Source organism: Sturnira hondurensis, unplaced genomic scaffold, assembly GCF_014824575.4.
Source record: "Sturnira hondurensis isolate 20B ecotype Veracruz unplaced genomic scaffold, ASM1482457v3 Scaffold0021795, whole genome shotgun sequence".
Classification (NCBI taxonomy): domain Eukaryota; kingdom Metazoa; phylum Chordata; class Mammalia; order Chiroptera; family Phyllostomidae; genus Sturnira; species Sturnira hondurensis.
Window position 1 is genome coordinate 5668682 of NW_028094426.1, and position 21063 is coordinate 5689744.

At 37.6% G+C, this 21063-nt stretch overlaps 1 protein-coding gene across 6 annotated transcripts in view; it reads left to right on the forward strand.

Moving 5' to 3' along the window:
- Positions 1–21063, forward strand: part of ABCC9 (ATP binding cassette subfamily C member 9) — a 119885-nt gene that overhangs the window by 94800 nt on the left and 4022 nt on the right. For 4 of the 6 annotated variants that reach the window (XM_037033969.1, XM_037033968.1, XM_037033971.1 and 1 more), the window contains 8 exons: positions 5540–5641; positions 6407–6527; positions 7785–7915; positions 8671–8749; positions 10434–10542; positions 12015–12118; positions 16919–17052; positions 18144–18206. In XM_037033969.1, coding sequence (XP_036889864.1) covers positions 5540–5641; positions 6407–6527; positions 7785–7915; positions 8671–8749; positions 10434–10542; positions 12015–12118; positions 16919–17052; positions 18144–18206 — 843 coding nt within the window. Of the gene's footprint in view, positions 1–5539; positions 5642–6406; positions 6528–7784; positions 7916–8670; positions 8750–10433; positions 10543–12014; positions 12119–16918; positions 17053–18143; positions 18207–18920; positions 19092–21063 lie in introns of all 6 variants that reach the window. The other 2 variants (XM_037033970.1, XM_037033973.1) reach the window with 1 other exon arrangement.

The window sequence follows — 21063 nt, forward strand, 5'->3', positions numbered from 1 at the left end:
CAGGAGTGCTGAATGGGTCGATGAGTCCTGTTAGGAAAGAACCTTTCTCCCAGATGCACATGCATAAATGATCTCATTACGACTTTGTGGTTCCTGTAGACGTGGTCAGATCACTGCAGACACAATTCCGGTCTGAAATAAATGAATCTTGTGTCAGAAATATGAATTCTGAGATACAGGACCTTAGGGACTCGGGTATGAACTGTTTTCTGAACCCCACAGCTGGGCATAGTCTGCCTGGTACGTCCTTCTAAAAAAACAAGTAATGAAAACGTGTATTTGGCCCCGTGAATCTGCACTGATCTTATCCACAGTATTAGCACAGTGTCTTTTGCCAGTACATTAACAAAAATATCTGCTTATAGCAAATATTCCTAGAGTTGCCAGAGCACAACTAAAATGGCACGAGGAGGGTGGAGGCATTGGACATAAATCAGAAGAGGCAGGGCTTTCTGACATGGGTCTGGGGATTTCACCAACTCTAATTCGTGGATTCATCACCTGAATGGACAAAAGGAGAAAACGTATTATAGCTTTCTGTGCCTATTTCTCTCTTCATTCCCAATTCTAACTTTCCAGAGCAATACCACTGAATTCAATGGGCAGAAAAATCTCAAGAAGAAAGGAAGGGAACGCAGAGTAAAAATACTTTTTGTTGAATTTAGGAAGACCCCGGAACCGCCTCTAATTTTCATTTACGATCTAACTTGTTTGTTTATTTATTTTTTAACACATGGCTTTCACTTCTGTTCTGGTCCTGTTAAGTAAGAGTAAGGACAATCACAAGCTGCCCCCTTTCTCTGGATACACAGTTTCCCCTATGGAATATTTAGCCCTTCCCACCAGGTTTATTTTGAATTGGGGGAAAAAAATAAAGGTTAAGACACAGTCAAATCAAAACCGCACAAGAGTGAGAAGAATAAAATAATTTGGCGTGTTGGAAAGTAGCTAGACTGTGACCACCCAGGTTGCTCTGGCAACAGACGGGAGTGTTTTTCCTGTGGGTGCCAAGGGAAGTGGGCCACGGCTGTGTGCAGTGTGTCACTACGTCCTAACCTTTGAATGCTGCTTACGTTCTTTGGTCCGGCACAGCGTTTTCTCTTCGTCCCTGTGCACTAAACAGTTCCAGTTCTTTGGCATCGGTGTTTCCATTTGAAAAAATTGTGTAACTCTATCAAATGGCAGTCTTTCCAAGGCTTTGTCTTGCTGTGTGGCGCGAGGATAAAAGTAAATTCACATCAGGAAGCCAAAAAAAAGTCTTCGAAATCAACAGGCTAAAGTGAAATAGTAGCCTTCAGGGCGAGCTTGCACAAGAGTTTAGCACAAGAGTTTGTTTTGTGAAACAGCACACAGCCTTCTTCCATGGTCACAACTCCGTGATAGACAGGTGTGCCTAGATGTTGTTATTGGGAGGACCTAATGTCTTCCAGGCACTCAGAAGTAGCAGAGACTTCTGAGGGGTACATGAAAGAAAGAGATTATATTGCTATTAAGTATCTACACATCTGTTTTATAGAAAATTATAATTTTACCATAATCTCACATATAGGTAGGTATCTTGGAATCACTAGAAATCTGACGAGAGACCTCAATTTTGACATGGGAATCAAAGGCTTCCCTTCTGGAGGAGAGGGTCAAGTTCACAAACTCAATGGAAGTTTTAATTTAGCGCCATACCAATAAAATGTTCTGTGAGAGGGTCCTCACTGACAGTGGGTAATTCACATATGGAGCAACTTCTGTTTTCTACGTTGAATCTCATTCTCTCATTCCATTGTACTGTTTGGAGCACAGGTGTCTTTTTATTTTTCCATTGAATTGATTGGTTAGGATGCGAAAGGCCTTAATAGTAGAATAAATGTTGCTAGTGATCCCTAAGTATTTGCTCTCCTGTGCGTGGGTTATTCAGACCATCTGCTTCCCTTTTTTAAATCTATTGCCTTTAAGCCATTTTACTGTGGAAATATCTGTGAAGAAAGGAAAGGAGGTATAATTATAGGGCCATTTGGTAATTCATTAAACTTGGTAAGTTTAATGTTAAAAAAGTGGAAAATGGAAAGTTAATGAAAGCTCTTATATTGGCTATCAATTTCACACTTTTATACTCCTTGTAGTGTTTGAAGAGAAGTGATTAGAATTTAATGATTTTGCTATAAAGCTTTTTAATAAATACTGTGCACAAAAGAGCTTCTTCTCTTGTGTGGATCAAGGCAAAATTCTTATCAAATGCCTCCAGAAAATTTCCATTGCCTTAGAAAAAAATTTTGAGCAGTGGTAATAACTCAGAAGTGAGCTGAAAAGTATCTAGTTGGCGTAACTAAAAGACAACATGCACAACACTTTCTTAAAAAGAGACAATATCGCCTGGCTGGTGTAGCTCAGTGGATTGAGGGCAGGCCTGCGAACCAGAGGATCGCGGTTCTATTCCCAGTCAGGGCACATGCCTGGGTTGCAGGCGGGTTCCCTGCAGGCCAACTCCCAGCAGGGGACGCACAAAAGGCAACCGTACATTGATGTTTCTCTCCCTCTCTCCTTCCCCTCTAAAGATAAATAAATAAATAAATAAATAAATAAGAGACAATATCGTTTGATAACTAAAATAACTCTGTTACAGATATTAAACTACAGACTTACTGATTTTTAAGCTCTCATATCTTTTAGTAGAATGAGATATTGAAAAATGTGTGTTTCCCCCCCAAAAAATTGTTACAAATATATTTATATTCAAAAAGTACTTGAACAACAATAAAAAAGTTTAGCCTTATGGTTTAAGTATAAAAAAATCATCTCTCTACATTATTTTTATATGTGAATTTTGGCATATTTAATTTACTCGACTAATAATTAGAATAGTAGTCTTATTATCATATCGAAAACTTCAGAAGTAATTTTAAAAGTGTTAGCCATGTAAAAAAGACCCAGAAACTGTGCGTGGATTACTCTGTTTATCAGCCTTCCTGCCTCACTCCCTTCGTCTAGTTTCAGTTCTCTGGCGGACTCTCTTGCCAGGATAAAGCTGAGGCTACCAACTTGCCACCAGAATTACCGTTTTAACTTAGCAGAAAACAGTTAGAATTATCATCTAATTGAATCTGTGATTTAGTTCTATATAGCTGATGAATCCAGGATGTAAATATTCCATGGTAAATGAAATTTAACAGGGAGAAAAAGAAAGGTTGAGTGCATGGTGGTTTTCATTTTCTTTATAGTGAGCCTACAATCTAATTTACGTTTACTTTGTTGTTTAGTATATTAAATGTGGCCTTATTCTATTATAGTCCTATTGAGATCAGTTCTTTATAACACAGAGCACAGAATGTTATGAATTTTTCCTCCACAATGGAAATAGTAAAAAACAATAATAGTAATTTGGAACTGAATGATGCTTAGGAAAGTACAGAACCCTAAACACTTACACATAGCAAAGCATTTTAGGAAATAATCATCTCACAATACAAAGTGGGAGAGTGAAGTATCGTAACACTTTGTATTGGACTTCCCACCATACTAATGTTTTTACATGTTCAACTCTTAAAGTCTGGGACAGAGATTGGTGGAGAATTAAATAATGCATAAGAATCCTAAAAATATTCAAAAGTCTTGATTTAGAAGACATTTGGCTCATATAAAAATTCAGTGTGTTTTAGGAAGGGGTGAATTTCTCTAGTCATTCATTCCACAAGGTATTTCTGAACCTTTACAATGTACTTAGTGTTATTCCTGGGGCTAGAGATAATTGTGGTGAAGATTCAGACAAGACTCTGTCCTCGTGGAACGTAAATTCTAGAGACTGGCTAGACAATAGCACATAGACAAATAAGCAAAAGCCATCCTTTCAGACAGCTCTAAATGTGAGCAGTGGAATCAAATAAGACAGTGGGACAGGGAACAGCTTCAGCACTGGGAGTGGAGCCAAGAAAAGAGGGTTTCTCCAAACAGGTGATATTCAGGTTGACCCTTAGATGACGACTAAGAGCCAGGGTTCAGAGACCTGTGGTACCAACACTTCAGGCAGAGTCATTGGCAGAAACAAAGTTGGTATGTTCCTGATGTTAAAACCCAAAATTCAGTGGAGTAAATTCGAAGATCTAATTGGCTTTATTAATTGACTCGTGGATCAGGCAGCATCCCATCTAGCAACTGGAAGGGCACTCAGGAATTGTATATAAAATGGAAAGGTGTTCTAGGAATAAGAGTGGAGCAAGGGAGCTATAAACCAAAGAAAGGATTCTTCCTGGGCCCAGGATATCTTTCCTCTGAGAGGAATAGAACAGGAATGTGAAGGGTTTTTATCATGAATACTGACTCTTCTTTTTATGGGGGGTGGGGAGTGTGATGGAGAGGACCCCTCTAACACATTACCCTGCCAAGTGCTTGATCAGAAAGTTCCAGACAGGTTGATTAAGATTATGTTTCTGAAAGAGGTTGAAACTGCAGTTAGATCATGTATTAAATCTAGGTTTGGTGTCTGGTATCATGGGCTTTTAACATGAGTGATGCTGTTTGGGGACTGTTTAAAAGTAAGAACAGGAAGACCAGCATGGTTTGAACAGAGTGAAGAAGCAGAAACGTATTCTCAGACATGGTTAAGAGTAGGCAGGATCTAAATTCTAGACTTCACACCATATAAGGCTTTGTAATTCATCGGAGTCAGAATTTATTGTAAGTACAGTAGGAAGGCAAGTTGTATGAATTGACATATACTTTTAAAAGGATGTATGTGTGAATGAATAAATAAATTATGAATGTTGAACCTTCTTCTGGGATGTGTGGCACATCAGCCTGATATGCTTTAAGGTTTTTTGAATGCTGAGAATACTAAGAATGATGAGAAATGGGAAAGGAAGAGGGTGTTAGCAAATGGACTCGTGTGGCCTGTCTCTTGGTTGAGTTTAAAGCAGGCCTTAATGAATTTTTAGACTTTCACAAAAGGGTTTCTCATTGAGTCATAGACAATTCAGATACTCTAAGACGTGTCCACACTTCTAATTTATGAGAAATTATAATCCTTATTCTTATTTACACATAATCTGGAGATTTAATGTCCCAGACTCTAAGTCCAGATAGTTGACAAAAAAATTCAGGTATGAATTCCAACAAGTTAACCAGAGGCAAATTTCTGCAGAGGACTTAGCACAGAAGGGAGCTGATCACAACTCTGACATAAACACACAAAATTTATGGTAGAAGATCAAGTTCAGAATTAATTGCTTGTCTAGAAACACAATGAAGTAGAAAGGAAAAAAAAGAATAAAAAGGAAATTATCTGACCCCGGTCGTGCCACAAATTTCCGCTTAATTTCTGGCAAACCATTTAACTTCTCTGAATCAGTATCTGCATGGATATTATGAAAATATTGCATCATTCCCATTTCAGCCCAAATATTGTAGTTGCAATTTTTTTAGAATATGGGTAGCCTTCCTCTCACCAGGACACAGAGGAGTGATGTGTATTCTGGTGATTACATAAGTTGATTAGGATCTTTGGTTTAAGAAATTGAGAAAAATAGTTTAATATTTTTTTCTTGCTCCTTTTTAGGATTATCTTGGAGCTTGCATTGTTCTCACTGCATCTATTGCATGTATTAGCGGGTCTTCCAATTCTGGATTGGTGGGCTTAGGTCTTCTGTATGCACTCACGGTAAGTGGGGGTGAAAATCTCTCTTTCTGGGCAGTGTTGGAGGTACTTGCCATAGCTATTATCAAGTCTTATTCATGGATGTTGGAGGATAACTTTGAATTCATAGCAAGATGACATCTTACAAAAATTAGCAAATTTGGGCCTGTACCAATATTTTAGAACAGCATGGATTTCTTCTTTCTGATATTGTGAGCCAATTTTTATTTTATTTTCTTTTTCTATTTATTTATTTGTTTATTGTATCAGCATGATGTTGCTTAATAAAGTTACGTAGGTTTCAGGTGTACAGTTCTACAATACATCATCTGAGCACTGTGTGTTCATCACCTGAGTCTGTAAACCAATTTTTGGAACTTCCTCAAACCCTATGAACACAACACCTCCCAGGGCTCCTTGGGATCTGTGAGCTGAGTTGCTCACAACCCATTTAAATTAAACTTTAATTTAATTTAAGTTTAAAGACACTACAATGATTGTGAACATTGAGATAAGTGCAAACAGAGGTGCATCCATTGCATAGGGAAATCAGGCCTTCACAAAACAGAGACATTTGAGGACTCTTGGAGAAGAGTTAGAGACCTTCCTTGACAACTTTATCCTGTGACATCCTCTCTGGTCTCTGATAGCCTACAGCCCGTATGAACTATACAACACAATGTACACTTACTGTCCAAGTCATTCTATCTCCAAACATCCATGGACTGCAACAATTAATACTGTTATTGAAAGTGGGTTAATTTTGATTGTTGCTGTTGTCTAATACAGATAACCAATTATTTGAACTGGGTTGTGAGGAACCTGGCTGACTTGGAGGTCCAGATGGGCGCAGTGAAGAAAGTGAACAGTTTCTTGACTATGGAGTCTGAGAACTATGAAGGCACCATGGGTATTGCTCAGAATATTATTTTGTTTCATTTAAATATGTATACTATTCAGACATCGTGTCAAACATTTTTGCTTTTGTTTTCCATTTTAGTATCCAGATAATTGCCTTTCTTCTTGACTCTACTTGATTAGGTACACATGGGATGATAAGACTTTCTAGGCCTGAAAAGTCTTGGATACAATCAGAGTCCAAATAAATGTTACTTAGTAATAGTTAAAGAGAATCATACATTTGGACTTTATTATGTTAATTGCCAACCTAAACCTTACACTATCATATTTTCTTTCTTAAGACCTTATTAAACTTAGATATCAAGAAACTTGGATCTTATAATATTGACTGAGATTCTCATCTTTGCTGGAATTAAATTGGCAGGAAATTCAATCCTGAGGATGGAATAATCTTTTTTTAAGTGCAAGTTTCATGCTTAAAGTCCATTCCTTTGTCTGAATCCTCCAGTAGCTATTCAGGTTTTCAAAGACAAAGTCCAGATAACTTCACTCTATAGACCACCAGACCCTTCATTGGCCAATTCTGGCCCACCTAACTAGTCTCATCTCTCATCGTCTATCCATGCACCTTTTACTCTGGCCCTGTCAACAGGCTCTTCTTTCTTTTTATTTTGTTTTTCTCCCTCTCAATAAACATGAGGTATATTTGAAAGCAATTTCCCCATCACATATCCTTTATGATTCATCTCAGACACAACCTCCTCTTGAAGCCCCCTCCTGGATGGGATGCCACTTCCTGTGCTCCCAGAACCCCTTGGGTTGGCCTCCTCTTCATCTCTCCATGCAGTACCGCAGATGCTGACTTACTTGCATGCTTCCCCCAGGACATAGTGAGCACCTTGAAGCATGTTTTTCATCTCCATATCTCCAACATCTTGTACAACACCCCTCACATTTTAAGCACTCAAATGTTTGATGACCCACAGACTGAACAAATGAATCAATTCACAGATGAACTATCTTCAGTAGAATTGAGTGATGGATTAAGAAGAGACGTGAGGCTACTGGATGCTTCAAAAATAAAAAAATAAAACACTATTTTAAAAGTTCTTAATCCGGAAGTCTTTTCTCTTACGCTATTTTAATTTAAAAACCACAGAATTTAGTTCAATAGTACTTTAAAATTAAGGGAAAATTGTGTTCATCTGTATAAATGTGTGTAATGCTCTCTCTCTCTTTCTTTCCCTTGCCCTCACCCTGTCCCTCACCCTGTTTCTGTCGTCCCCTCCACTTCTCCCTGCCACAGATCCTTCTCAAGTTCCAGAACACTGGCCACAGGAAGGGGAGATCAAGATTCACGATCTGTGTGTTAGATATGAAAATAATCTGAAACCTGTTCTTAAGCACGTTAAGGCTTACATCAAACCTGGACAAAAGGTGTGGAATTCACTGACATTTGATTTATTTCATATGAACCCTTTGACGGACATTCTATTATCACCTGAGGTCTTTGGACATTACAGCCAAGTATATTCTCATTTGGCTTACATAATATTCTCTATACTTTACAGGTAAAATTATCTGCATAAAAGAAAATAGGAGGGATAGGATCAGAATAAAATATATCTTTTCTGTTACATTGCCATTCATTGCCATTCATTAGTCTCCTATGAATGGCAATTCAAATGAAAGGAAATTCAGAAATAGGCATGTTTTTAAAATTTTCTGTTAGTGGTTCTAGCCATACCAGACATCCTCTTGAGAACTTTTGCATTTGTACTAGCTCTAGTCCCAAATGATTTGTTTTAGTTATTTTAAAAAGCAAGCAGACAGGGGTAAAAAAGGACTTGTTCTACTTTTTGTTATAAGACCACTTCTAGGAAAAAATAAATATTTATTAGGCTAACATATGACTAATGCAAAAGTTAAACCACAAAGAAAAACAACACAATCACATAAAAATAAGAAGACTTGGAGTGGAATTACTGATGATTTGGTGAAGACTCCATGTTTTCATGTTAATAATGATCATTGGTAACAGATACATAAAGAGAATGGAGATGTTAATGTAAGTATTTAAATAGAATTGTGGTTTCACTGTGTTACCTTGTCCAAGTCAAACATACTTTTTCCCCATCTTTTATCATTTGTCTGAGTCTGTCATCCTCTCTAAGTGACAGCTACTTTTTCAGGTGGGCATATGTGGTCGTACCGGCAGTGGGAAGTCATCATTATCTCTGGCTTTCTTCAGAATGGTTGAGATATTTGATGGTGAGTTACTAACCAAATTTTTCCATTAGTCATGTGATCCTTTCCCTTAGAAAATGTAACATTAACTTACCTAATTCTATGTAAATAAAAACCCAAATATTTATAAGAACTTTGTATCCTATAGCCCATGTTTTGAGGCTTGTAAAGAAAAAGATGTAGAATTGCAGAAATAAAACTATTAGCCCAAAACTTAGTTCTAGACATATACTTGCTAAAGAATTCAAGTAATCTGATAAAGCGGAAACAAGCCCACCCATTTCTAATAACGGTACAGGCAGATAGCATTTCAAGAGGAAGGAAGCAAGGGGAAGACTGCCTGTTTCCTGCAGGCTGAAAAGATATCTCTTTTCATCAAAGGAAAAAACACAAGAAGAGAAGTAATCTGCATCTTTACTTTTGCTGCATGACTCTCACTATCTTCTTATAACATTGTTTAATGAGCTTGAACATTTTCTGAGGAAGGACCTGTACTATAAAGTGCCAAGCACTTGTTGACAACATACAAAAACATTTGTTTATCCACAAAATTATTTATGATACATGGAAATAATTTAATCTTTACTTTGGAAAAAAATATGTCACATATTTAGTCTACCAAGTGGCCTATAAATTGATCAGAACATAAGCATCTTGAATAAAAGAGGATCCAGCAACATGCTTGACCATCAGCTCAAGGGAGTGCTTACTATTATCATCGGTAATGATTACAATGAGGATGACAGTAGTTCACATTTTTATTGTACTCGACAGTTTATATTATTTAATTTGATGTACACAACAGTTGAATGAGATAAAGAGGTCAGTTTATGAACACGAAGTTGAACTGTGGTAATTGCTGTCTCTTTGGGGTTTAGGTTCAGGAACAGGTTAGGTTTCTGTCGCTGAAGGAGCAGTTTGCTCCTTCTGGGACTAGTAATAATACACAAATACTTTACAGATTTTCAGGAGTGATTTGCAGTGTAAGTCAATTACATGATCCAAAGACATCTAATAGACACTCTTCTTAAAGAACTGTGGTTATGACTGAACATATTAGATTATGAAACACATTCTAGGCCCCGTATGGTCTTTCAATGACTTACTCTCTTTTTACTATCATTAGACTATTAGAATTATACTAGATAATATATTACTTCTGAAAGAAAGTTTAATTCACCTCCTTTACTGCACTTGAATGTAAAGTCAACTGGAAAAAGGACTCCAGGTGTCATGCTTCACCTGGTACAGTCAGCACGCAGGGCCATATTTGGTTTTGCATGAAGGGGTATGACAAAGTAAATCTACCAAGTTTGAGGAAAAGACATGGCAATTATACAAGTCTGTAAGTCTATGTGTACCATGGAGAAATTCATTAAAATGTAGTGAATTTTAACTATGTCATAGAATGTATTTTTTTATTTGTAATACACTGAACTTTTCAGTCAGTACGGGAGTGAAAAAGACATTAAAAATCCCTGTCTTCAAGGAGCTTTTATACTTCAGTTGGGGGAGAAACACAGTAAAAAAAAATCAGTAAATGGATAAAGAATGTGCTATAAAGGAAAATAAAGCAGGGAGCTGAGATAAAAGTATTTTAGGAATTTCAACCCTGAACTAGGAACATACTCTCAATTTGTATAGCAAATAAACATTACTTTGCTTATGATTTTACTCCATGCCTGCTATTTTTGTTTCTTTTTAACAGGAAAGATTGTCATTGATGGGATTGACATTTCAAAACTGCCACTGCATACACTACGTTCTAGACTTTCAATCATTCTGCAGGATCCAATACTATTTAGTGGTTCTATTAGGTAGGTGATGTATTCGACAGAAAACTGTGTACCTCGGGACTTACCTTGTGACTCATAGAACAGTTTTGCCTAGAATTGCTTTGCAGGTAGGTGTGAAATGATACTGTCTAGATGCTAAGATCAAATATCTATCCAACAATTTGAACCGGGGAACCCTAGAGTTGCTAAATTAGTCTATAGAAGCCAATCTTTTTGGTCTCCAGTTCTTTTTTTCTGTTTGATTTTACCCAAACCACTTTTACTCTGGACTTGGGGGCCATGATTCTTGGCAGACCTTTCTTAGGCATTCCGCCCTACAGCTATCCTGCATCTCTCGTGTGTGTTTGCCTAGACCTTGGCAGATATTACGTTTGGTCAGTACCTCGATTTCCAGCCCCTGCGTCCTTCACTTTTCTTTCAGACAACATTGCTTTAAGAAGCAGCTTTAATATTCTTTATTCCTAGTTTTAGGTTTCCCAAGGGAAATAAAGATGGACATATCTACTATCTGCTAGGCACTGTCAATAATTGTGTCATTAAGTTCTCATAATATTGTTCTAGTATGTAGAGGATTAGGCAAAAGTAGGTTTACGGTTGTGAGTACATGAAACACAGTTTATTCTTATATTCTTATTTATTAATTATTATATTCTGTTCCACATGAACAACTGTAAACCTATTTTTGCCCCATCCTATGTATTATCACCATTTTAAAGATGGGTATTTTGAACCTGAGAGAAGCTATAACTTTCCCAAGTTCATATACTTAGTAAGTGAAGAACTATGATCCCAAATATACTTGGACTCCATGAGTCTGCCAGGACATTCTCCCTGAGATTATGTCTCTTATTTCATCTCTCCTTTGTCCTCTCTTGCTCCCCCTCCATTTATTTAATTACAAAGAAGTAATTTGCCACTCCCTTTTACAAATTGGCCCTTGTCTTTAAGAGAAAATGTAGGTAAGATTGCTCAATATTCAGGTATAACATTACTTTAATTAAAAGTTCTGGATTTAGCAATTTATTTAGCAGTACATTTATATCTCTGAATATATTTATTCTGAATAAATATGCCAGTACTATTTTGGTTGGTACAATGCAATGAGTTGAGAAAGCTGACAGCTTCCATTATTCCCAGGGATATTTATGTATTTACACCCATCATTCCTGTAGGAATATTTGCTAGACTCAGGTTATAAAAAGTAATGTAAAAGTGGGAGAATCCAAATAATGAGTTTTATTATATCTTTTCCTGTGTATATATTTACTAGTTATATTATAAAAAATCTTTTTTGTGATATTAAAATCATTCGTTCATTCATCAAACGTAAGTTGAATGCCTGCTCTACCCTCAGACTGTTGTGTGTTCTGGGGTTACAGCAGCAGCCAACACGAAGAGAACTTATGTTGTGAGGAAAGAACAGCAATATACAAGCATATACAAAATTTTCTTTTTATTAATTGACTAATGAGCTGATTTTTTTCCTCCTACAGATTTAATTTAGATCCAGAATGCAAATGCACAGATGACAGACTCTGGGAAGCTCTAGAAATTGCTCAGTTGAAGAATATGGTCAAATCCCTACCAGGAGGTCTAGGTAAATTTCTAAATTATACATTTATTTTTAAAATATGCAATTAGTACTATATATATATATATATATATATATATATATATATATAAAACATTCTCTTCCATGTGAGCAATCCAAAGTATTCCAGTTAATACAACTATGCCTTTTCACCACTGGTAGGCACAGATCACTTCAATCAGAATATTTCCTTGTGGTCATTCTGTTCACAGGATCTACCTAATCACTTACCCTCAGCAAATGGATAGGAGGACTGACTGAAGAGACTGTTAGGTTCAAAAAGTACTTGGTGCCATTTAGGAGCAGGTATTTTCTCCACATTGGCTGCCATTTCTTTGCTACCGAGAGGTCATATTCATTTTGTTTTGAGGTCTGTCCAGAAAAAGTCCAGCCACTGTTAATGTAACAAGAGTGGTTTGCACGACATCAGTGTAATCCGGCAGCAGAGGAGAGTGGACTGGCCTGGGCATGCGTGAATGATGATGACTTCACTGTACTAGTCAGTGGGGGCGGTAGATGCTGCTGAGTGAGCATGTGTGCTGTGTGGCCATCACATTCAAAATCAGTGAGCAAGTAGAGCAATGACTTTGCATCAAATTTTCTGTTAAGCTTGAACATTCTTCCAAGATACTATTCAGATGATTCAGAAGTTCGCACCTCTGAGCAACTGGTGACTGGCAGCTTCATCACGGCAATGTGTCCGCTCATGCATCACAGCTCATGCAGAGTTTTTTGGTGAAACATCAAATCACCCAGGTGACTCACATTCTATAGGCCAGATTTGGCACCCTGCAAATTCTGGCTTTTCCCAAAACTGAAATCATCTTGGAAATGGAAGAGATGTCATACCATTGATAAGGTTCAGGAAACTACACCAGGGTAGCTGATGGCGACTGGGAGAACTATGTGAGATTCTAAGGTGCCTACTTTGAAGGGGACTGAGGTGTCATGTCGTATGTACAATGTTTCTTGTTCTCTTGTGTCTTCTTTAATAAATGTCTCTATTTTTCTTAGTACATGGCTGTATACCTTCTGCACGGACCTCCTATAACCTAATATTTTTTTAAGACATTATTTTTTAAAGACTGTATTTATTTATTTTTAGACAGAGGAGAAGGGAGGTAGAAAGTCAGGGAAAGAAACATCAGTGTGTGGTTGCCTCTTGCCTGCCCCACACTGGGGACCTGACCTATAACCCAGGCATGTGCCCTAACTAGTAATTGAACAGGCAACCCTTTTGTTCTCAGGCAAGCACTCAATCCAGTGAGCCACACCAGCCAGGGCTGAAGACATTATTATCTGTTACCCTACTGCAGCATCAGTTTTGTTCACCCGATAAAGGAATGAAACCCACTCAAAGAACCTGATATAAATTGGGCTGCAGAGGTTGTGCAGTTTCTGGCAAATAACTGATGACACACACAAAAAAAACAATGTGGATAATGAAAGAATAACATGACTAATGAAACAACAGAGAGTTCACAATATAATATTTAATTCATAAAAATGAATATTTATAGCTTTGGACTTGTACTTTCTTAAAATCTGAACTCAAGAAATGAATCAGAAAGACAATAGTTAGTTGATATTCTAATTTTAATACAATATAGTTGCCAAATTGATTGTGTAGTTTTGGCATGGAGTTTCAAAAAGTCAACCTATAAATTTGTCCCAGAGGCTACTTATGCTGTCCTCACTTTTTTGGATTCTTTTTTCTTGTTGTTCTGATTGGTCGTTTTTTGTTTCCTTGTGTTCCAAATCATTGATTTGATTTTCAGCTTCATCCATTCTACTGTTTTTTCCATGCAAATTGTTTTTTTTATTTTAATTAGTATATACTTCATTTCTGACTGGATCTTTTTTATGCTGTTGAGGTCCTCACTAAGTTCCTTGGGCATCCTTATAACCTGTGTCTTGAACTCTGCATCTAATAGATTGTTTATCTCAAATTTTTTAGCTCTTTTTTCTGGAGTTTTGATCTGTTCTTTCATTTGGGCCATGTTTCTTCATCTCCTCATTTTGGCAGCCTCCCTATTTTTTGTTTCTATGTATTAGATAGAACTGCTTTGACTCTGTGTTTTGGTAGTGTGGCCTAATGTAGTAGGTGTCCTGTAGGGTCTGGTGGCATAGTCTCCCCTATCACCCAAGCTGGGTACTTGAATTGTGCCCTTCATGTGGGTGAGTACACTCTCCTCTTGTCTTTGAACCTTGGTTGCTGTTGACAGATCAATGGGTGAGATTTACCCTGTCCAGTCACCTGCAAGGATTGGCTGTGATCGTTAACCACCAATCTTTTCCCTCCATGGAGAATCAGCTGTGCAGGGGCAGTGTGTAGTGCTCTGGTGTGGTTTGTAGCTGTCTGCTGGGTGTGCAGTCTCTGGGGTTTCCCTGGTGGTGCAGGCCAAGGTCAGCCCCCAGCTTCAAGAGGTCCAACATTCGCATCATAGGGGTACCAGAAGGAAAAGAGAAAGAGCAAGAAACTGGACATCTATCTGAAAAATAATGAAAGAAACGTCTCTAATTTGGTGAAGGAATTAGACATGCAAGTCCAGGAAGCACAGGGAGTCCCAAAAGAGATGGATGCAAAGAGGCCCACTCTAAAACACATCATAATTAAAATGCCAAAGGTTAAAAATAAAGAGAGAATCTTAAAAGCAGCAAGAGAAAATCTATACGGGAGTTCTCATAAGACTGTCGGCTGATTCCTCAAAAGAAACCTTGCAGGCTAGAAGGGATATGCAAGAAATATTGAGTCATGAAAAGCAGGGACCTACAGTGAAGATTGCCCTACCCAGCAGAGCTATCACTTAGAATGGAAGGGCAGATAAAGAGCCTTGCAGACAAGAAAAATCTAAAGGAATTCATCATCACCAAACCATAATTGTATGAAATGTTAAAGGGACTTATTCAAGAAAAAGAAGTTCAAAACTATGAACAATAAAATGGCAATAAATGCATATCTATCAACAATCAAATCTAAAAAACAAACTAAGCAAACAAGAAGAACAGAGACAGAATCATGGATATGGAGAGCCATTTTATGATTGCCTGTTGGGAGGGGAGTTTGGGGAATGGGTGGAAAGGTAAAGGGATTAAGAAGTGCAAATAGGTAGTTACAGAATAGCCCTGGGGATGTAAAGCACAGCCTAGGAAATGGAGTGGCCAAAGAACTTACACACATGACCCATGGACATGAACAAGGTTTGGGGATTGCCTGAGGGAGTGGGGGTGCTGTGTGGAGAGGGGAAAAGGGGAGAAAATTGGGACAAATGTAATACCATAATCAATAAAATATAATTTAAAATGAAGATAAACTAAAACACAAGCCAATATTCATCCCTTGCACAGACACTGTCACAGGAAACCTAACCTGGCCTTGATCTCATGTTATCTGCCTCCCCAAAGAAATGTAAAATAAAATAAAATAAACATACTAAATAAAACCACATTTATTTATTAGTTTATATGGGAAGGAGGACCTAGTAAAAAACAATACCTTTTATGACTTTATGTCCCAAGGAGAAGGTATCCCACAGACAAAAACTGAGGCAGCATATCTTTAAGCATATTTTCATTGACTTGGACAGTGCCAGATTGTGGTAGTAGTTCCACGGGTCTGGAGGAACTTTCTCATAATAATTTTAATGTCTCTTCTAAAGAGCCTAGCAAGTCTACTTGAAAAACTGATAATGCTTATACACCCTTCTTGCTTGGTGTTTAGAGACCACCCCCTTTGCCATTAATAGTCAGAAAAACAAGCCCTTATATCTTTGTTAGAGCCCTTCTCACTAACGTGAAATTTTATATACCTGATTTGAATCATGGATACAGTGTTTGTGGTTTATGGCACAGTGTAAGCAATGGGATTGTGTCAGTATTTACCCTTACTAATTGAGTGTTGTTTGTGCACATTGACTTGATAAAGAATATGTCAGGTGCTTGATAAAGATCTTGTTCAGGCCTACTCTGGCCAAAAACATTCATCATCTCTAATGTCCTCCTCATCTATTACATCAATTACAATTTGGAGAATAAATGCATAGGCCCCAAGCTTGACAAATTATAAGAATTTGATGCAATGAGAATATACAAAAAGGAATTGTCCCCCCCTTTCACACACACATGCAACTTTACTAAAAAGTATTTAAATTCTAATAGATACTTTGGAAACAGAATTTATTTTAAACCCACAATAGTACATTTTATGAAATGTGGATGGTAAAAATAATGAGCAAATAACACTATTAATAGTGTTATCCAATTAATAGTGTTTTATTTGGCTACTATGTTAGGTACCATGGTGAGTGCTGAGGATACACTGATGAACAAAAACAAGCACAGTCCCATTTTCCTGGAGACTGGAGTTTAATGGGATGCTGTAACGGAAAAAGAATGGGTGTACAGTTGAGAATATTCTTGTCAAGGTGTACTACAATTAAGCTATGTAATCTTGGACAAGCCACTTCATTTCTCTAAGTCTTAATTATATTAACTAATCTCTTTAGATACTAATATTACATAATTAAATAACTTCCAAGGTCTTCCATGCTTCAAAATGTTTAACATTATTTCCTATCTTACTATATGGATGTGACTTACCATCTGTTGTCAAAAATAGGATGGTCCAGGATTATATTAATTTTCCAATGTAAAATTCCTCTAAACTCTTTGTCTATGAAATCCTTGCACCAGCACAAAGTAATATCCAGCTTTTTTTTATAGGATAGAACCTGTTTCACTCCATTACCCAAGGACTATCATAGAACCATTTCTTCAATGAAATCCTTGCTTCTTATTCTGATTTAGATGCAGTTGTCACGGAAGGTGGGGAGAACTTTAGTGTCGGACAGAGGCAGCTGTTTTGCCTCGCCAGGGCCTTTGTCCGCAAGAGCAGCATTCTCATCATGGATGAAGCCACAGCGTCCATTGACATGGCCACAGTGAGTGCACTATTTAAGCTTTCTAAATGGATGACTTGGAGAAATGCACATAAAAACTCTTATTTTTTCCTCCTGATTGGGTTCTGAATACTCAGCCTTATTTTGAGGGCCATTTCATTCATTCACTTAACTGATGATAGCACATAGAGAATTGCAATAAAGGACACAGACACTAGTTTTAAGGGTGTTCCTATTGCCAGTAAACACAAAATAAATTTGACATTACTTTTTGTTAAGTTCTCAAAACAGTAAAATTCCAGGGCTCAGTATATGAGAGTACTGTATTCAAGTATTAACATGGAAGTTCTAAAATGAAATAGGCAAATCTCTATTTAATAGAATCTCTATTGATGATCAAAGCCAATCATTAATTTCTAGAATAATTTGCAGAAAAGTGACTAGAATTGATAATGGCTTCAATTAATAATGGTTGTCTCAATGTGTTTAACTAACAGACCAGAAACTTTGACTTTAGAAAGAAATTATTTTAAAATGTCAATTATGTACAAAAATGATCTGTCTAGAAGGCTGTGATTAAGTGGAGAAAGGTCACATTAAACCACAAACTGAATGATCTAGCAATTAATGTTTTTTATAAAAGTGAACTTATTAAAAGTTTGGCATCAGAAAGGGTAAAAATAGAAAACATACATAACCTCATGTTCTTTTTTTGCTGTACACATTAGATTGGGTAAAACTACTCCAAATAGTGAAACAGTTTTAAGATTAAGAGCCAATTATATAATGTGACATCATTTCTTCCTGCTAAGTAAGGCTAATCAATTAAAGTAACTATGCGAAGTTATAGTATATCTTCTCAAAGTTAAGATAATTTAAAGCTATAAAATAGTTTCTAGTCAAGTCATTGCACTAAGTAAGTATAGCGACATTAAAATCAGTATTGATTACTAAGGTTTTACAATATTGGGAGTTATTATAAGGGTAATGCTGCCTCAATAGAATTGGGAGAGAGACAGAATGTCTCTCAGAGAGTGTGGGCAGGTGGAAGCATTGTTTTGGGGGACCAAATATCAGAGTGAGAGGAAGTGGTCCAGAGGACATTCAGACTTAATCTGTTTCTTTTTTGGCAGGAAAACATTTTGCAGAAGGTGGTAATGACGGCTTTTGCAGACCGCACGGTTGTTACAATAGCTGTAAGTATGGGAGATGGAATTGACTCACTCCTCTCTGGTTTGCATTCCAAGATACAATCATCTTTATTTTTAAACAATTATAATATGTTGAATTACGTATTTTTTTTGCCAATGTGTCTGTAACTGTGCAAGAAAGAAAAAAAATACCTGCTATGCCCTGGTGGTTTCAATCAAAGCCTTCACATTGATTTTTCCAGACTGACTGACTGCTCTACCCACCGAAGTCACAGTGGTAGGACACCCTCATTCTAAGGTTCTGGCAGGTCATGGTCTGTGCTGTTACCCAGATACATGTGGTGGTTTGTATAAGATAATTCTTTTTTCAACAGAAAAAAGATGGTCTGGAGAGCAGTTTCAGAAGCAAAATTCTTAAATTTGACTGCCAATTCTGCCACTATTTAAATGTATTTTCTATGTCTCTTTTCACTTAACTGTTTTCTTTAAAAAAAAAAAAAGAGGCAATGAGATAAGTCACAGCCCAGGCAATGCTGTCTCTGAGAACCAATCAAATTGAAGAATTACTTAAATCTTTGTAATCCGTGTTAGAACTTCCTTCCAATAGGCCATGGTTTTCTCTCTTCCTCTTTGCACCTGAGTGGATTCTTGCTCCTATTTAGGCCTCATATTTAACAAAAACTATTTTGTGAATGAATCACCTGGATGTCTTCTCTTTGCTGATTCTCTTTCTTCTTTCCACTTTTCTTTTCTCCCCAGCATCGTGTCTCTTCTATTTTGGACGCAGGCCTTGTTTTAGTCTTTTCTGAGGGTATTTTAGTGGAGTGTGGCACCGTTCCAAACTTGCTTGCCCACAAGAACGGCCTCTTTTCCACTTTGGTGATGACCAACAAGTAGACCATCACGAGCTACTGCCAAGTATCCCGTTCGGTAGCTATCTTAGCAGCATCCCCTCAGTAGGACAGGCTAATGCAGCCACTCCCAGGGGAGGGATTGGCGAGGGAACGAACTACTCACCAGCCAGGTGCTTCAGTTATGTACAGTTCAAAGGAGGCACATGTATGTATAAGTATTGAAATGTAAATATGCAAGAGAGAGTGTTTAGAAAAACCTGAGAACCAGATTTACCTCCGTCTTATTTCTTGGGGGTGATCTCTAAGTGTCCTGAAGAATACGATGCATGTTCTATACTTGCTCTGAAGAATGTGTTAATTTAAATAATTGCATACGTTTAGCAGTTGCGTGATGGAGCTAGGTATGGAGTGCTTGCTCAGGCTGCCATTTGTGTGAATGATGCACGGGAGAAAATGAACCCTTCGAAGCCGGGCCTTCTTAAGGCGGCCACCTTCCGTAAATCTCTCGCTTTCCCAATGAACTTGGTGGCTCCTTCTGCCCTGGAGAAGGAGTCCCTTGCTTAATTCATTCACGCTAAAGTGTGAACAGTTTATTGAGTAAGAGAATTGGCTAACTTGAACAGTGGTTCCACAATATTTTCAAGAAATTTTTTCACTGGAGAGATAGGGAGAAAGAACTTCCTGTTTCCTCTAAATGAAAAGGTAGGTAAAGGCAGGGGGAACAGACCCTAACCCTACTCAAAAGACTAGTTTTCTCCATTCTGCATGAAGCATGGCCTTGTTGGATGGTCCCTTTTCGTCTAAACCTGGAAGATTCCTCGCACATCATTTGATTTTTCACCAAAAAGTTATGTTCTTACTTTGTTTCTGTCTTGCTACATTGACCAAACACTTTTTTATGTGCTTTACATCATTCACCTGTTTTATGTCCTAAGACCACGAGTGTGGTGGTGGCTGCCAGGATACACAGAGTTCTCCCAGCTGCATGTGCAGGAAGCTGTGGGAGGAGCATATTACTGTGGGGCCCACTCCCCCTGCGAGACTCACAGGAGACAGGGCACCAGCCTTTGTGGGGCCCCTTGTAGAATGACCCTCAGCTCTACCAGAAGTAACTCTATTTCCTTCCCTGTTAAAAGTCGTTCTGTTAATTTTGTTACCTGCTAATGAAAATTATGGAATAGCTTAGGATAATTTTCTCTGGCTTCTAAAAAGATGCCCTTATCACTAAAATAGTACAGGACATTATTTATAAAAGTGATTTGTTCTTCCCTCTTAATTGGATGAACTTCTGTGGAGCAGTTTGAAAATCTCATCAATGCTATTGCAATTGACACCACACTTTGTCAAGCAAAAAATAATTTGGATTAATGGACTAAAAACCAGCTATATTTATTTCCATTGGCCAAGTCTTTCAGTGTTTTCATTTTTTAAAATAAACATTATTTTAGAATATCAAGGCAATGTTTATAAGATTCTATTTGTAGATTTAAGCCACATTCTTTTCTTAATATCTGTGCTATGGTTACTGAAGAACTAATTGTTTGGAGGGAAAGTACACAGCGTATATTAAATACTGTGCTCCATTTAAGTGTATTTTATCATTAATGTGTGGTTATGCATATGGCTTTGGTCCTTTCCCAAAGATAAATAAACATCATCTTCCAACTAGTGATATTCCCTAAATATTTATTATTAGCCCCCAATATTTACTGAATGATAGGGTTGTCTGTGAATGTTGAGAATAGTGAAGCACGTTCTAAGCTGTCTTCTTTATCACACTCCATATTAGTGTTTCTTTTCTTCTCTAGTTGTGAAACCCAGCTATGACCACTTGGTTCTCTGAAAGCATGAACAGTGACACTACCCCATCTAGGTGGCCCAGAGTGGAAGATAGGCCTTTGCCCCTGGAGACGGCTTTAAGTTGCACTTTGGGTTGTTAGGAGAAGGCACTTTGGAAGCCTGTGCATCAGCTAAACAGATGGTATTTCCAGGCCGAGCACTCCCGTTAGTATGCTGCTGTTTTGACCTGTGTGGTCCAGGTCCGGCAT